Source organism: Aplysia californica, unplaced genomic scaffold, assembly GCF_000002075.1.
Source record: "Aplysia californica isolate F4 #8 unplaced genomic scaffold, AplCal3.0 scaffold00532, whole genome shotgun sequence".
Classification (NCBI taxonomy): Eukaryota; Metazoa; Mollusca; class Gastropoda; order Aplysiida; family Aplysiidae; genus Aplysia; species Aplysia californica.
This window is the reverse complement of record NW_004797802.1, coordinates 79,545-81,185: the sequence shown is the minus strand read 5'-3', so window position 1 is coordinate 81,185 and position 1,641 is coordinate 79,545. Positions and strand designations below refer to the sequence as shown.

Genomic DNA, 1,641 nt, shown 5'->3' with positions numbered 1-1,641 from the left:
GGCATTTTCTCTAGCGCTTGACAGCGCTGGTGACAGTAGACACATTACACGTGCGTGTTGCTAGGTTTCGGGCTAGATCGAGGTCTGCAGCACACCGCTGCGTGTGCTTGCAGTGGCATGGCTTGCATGGGCTTGCTCCATCACTGAGCTACTCTCTCTCTCCCTCTGTCTCTCTCTCTCTTACTTTTTACACATTGGCAACGAGCCTTTGTCCCTGCTATAACTATAACCGGTTGGGCTCCGATGAGGCCCTGTTATTGCCGATAACTTTTAATACAGACAAAGAGTAGGAAAAATCGGGGATTTAAAAAATCCTTGTTATTACCGGATCCCTGTTATTACCGGGCATGTTATTAATGGTTTCCACTGTATTTATTTTATAGAAAAAACTCATTTTAAAGAAACAGAAAAAGGGACAGAAACTTTACCTTTGATTTTCTCAAAACATTTTTCGGACTGAAAAACTGTGCAAAATGTACATAGGGTGGGGGAGAGGGAGAGAGAGAGAGAGAGAGAGAGAGAGAGAGAGAGAGAGAGAGAGAGAGAGAGAGAGATCATGCTTAAGATACAAAATGGGAAAGAAGAAAAGGTAAGTCGGAGGTGATGTTAAAAAAACAAACGATATTAGATTTGTCATAACTCTTACTTCCGTCTTGAAAAGCGGATTGTGCCCCTTGCCCAACGAGTGGCATAAACACGGACAGGCCTGTTGGGAGAGACAGTGATAGTTATGTACAAGTACAAGTCTTCATGCTGGAAGATTTTCTACTGACTGCTACTGTTACTGCTACTGCTCTTTCTACTGCTGTTTTTTCTTCTTCTGCTGCTGCTGCTGCTACTGCTACTGCTGCTGCTACTGCTGCTGCTACTAACATAAGTAATAAAACCCGAAAAATCTCTTTTACATCTTACCGTGAGCATGTAGTGGGACCGACACGTCCGTTGTTTTGAGCTGAGCTTTGCTGACAGAGTTGAGAAACTGTTTGACAGAACTCTGGCTGTCTTCTACACAAGAAGCAAAGCCTTCCTTCAGGAGTCCCAGCGTTTTCCCGGCCACGCTCACTGTCTCAAGCTGTGGAGTAACACAACATTTTCACTGTAGTCTTCTCTGATTGCAGGACGTTTGTATAAAGGGAGCAGAAAAACGCCAAAATAGAGATACTCGGTAAGTGGGTGGAGAAAAGAAAATGAAAATTCGGGGGAATGTCTTATGGGCCCTTGATCATATTTAATGTATACTACGCTACTTCTATAATTGAGACGGTAAAGTGAATAAAATCACGTGCTAAAGGAGATATTGCGGAATGTGAGTCCTCAACCCGAGGTGACAGATCACACCTTTAACTCTGGGACATGCAGACGGTAAACTCTGCACAAATCGAACTATGACGTTCCCAGAATTCTAAACACCAACAATCTCTCCGATAATTCGATATCATTATGTCTCCTAGAAGCTAACATAATAAAACAGCTGACATTGAGCAGAATTAAAAACAACAAAAACGACAACAACAACAACAACAACAACTACAACAACAACAATAAATCACTGAAACTTGAGAAATACGAATAGTAAAAAAAAAAGAGAGAGAGAGACAGAGAGAGAGAGAGAGAGAGAGAGAGAGAGAGAGAGAGAGAGAG

At 42.4% G+C, this 1,641-nt stretch overlaps 1 protein-coding gene across 1 annotated transcript in view; it reads right to left on the bottom strand.

Annotated features, from left to right (window-relative positions):
• The window catches only part of LOC101864323 (amidase), a gene marked incomplete at its 5' end in the record, with an annotated part of 15,335 nt that overhangs the window by 10,087 nt on the left and 3,607 nt on the right, over positions 1–1,641 (bottom strand). Inside the window, 1 exon segment of the mRNA XM_013087002.2 lies at positions 647–706. Coding sequence (XP_012942456.1) covers positions 647–706 — 60 coding nt within the window.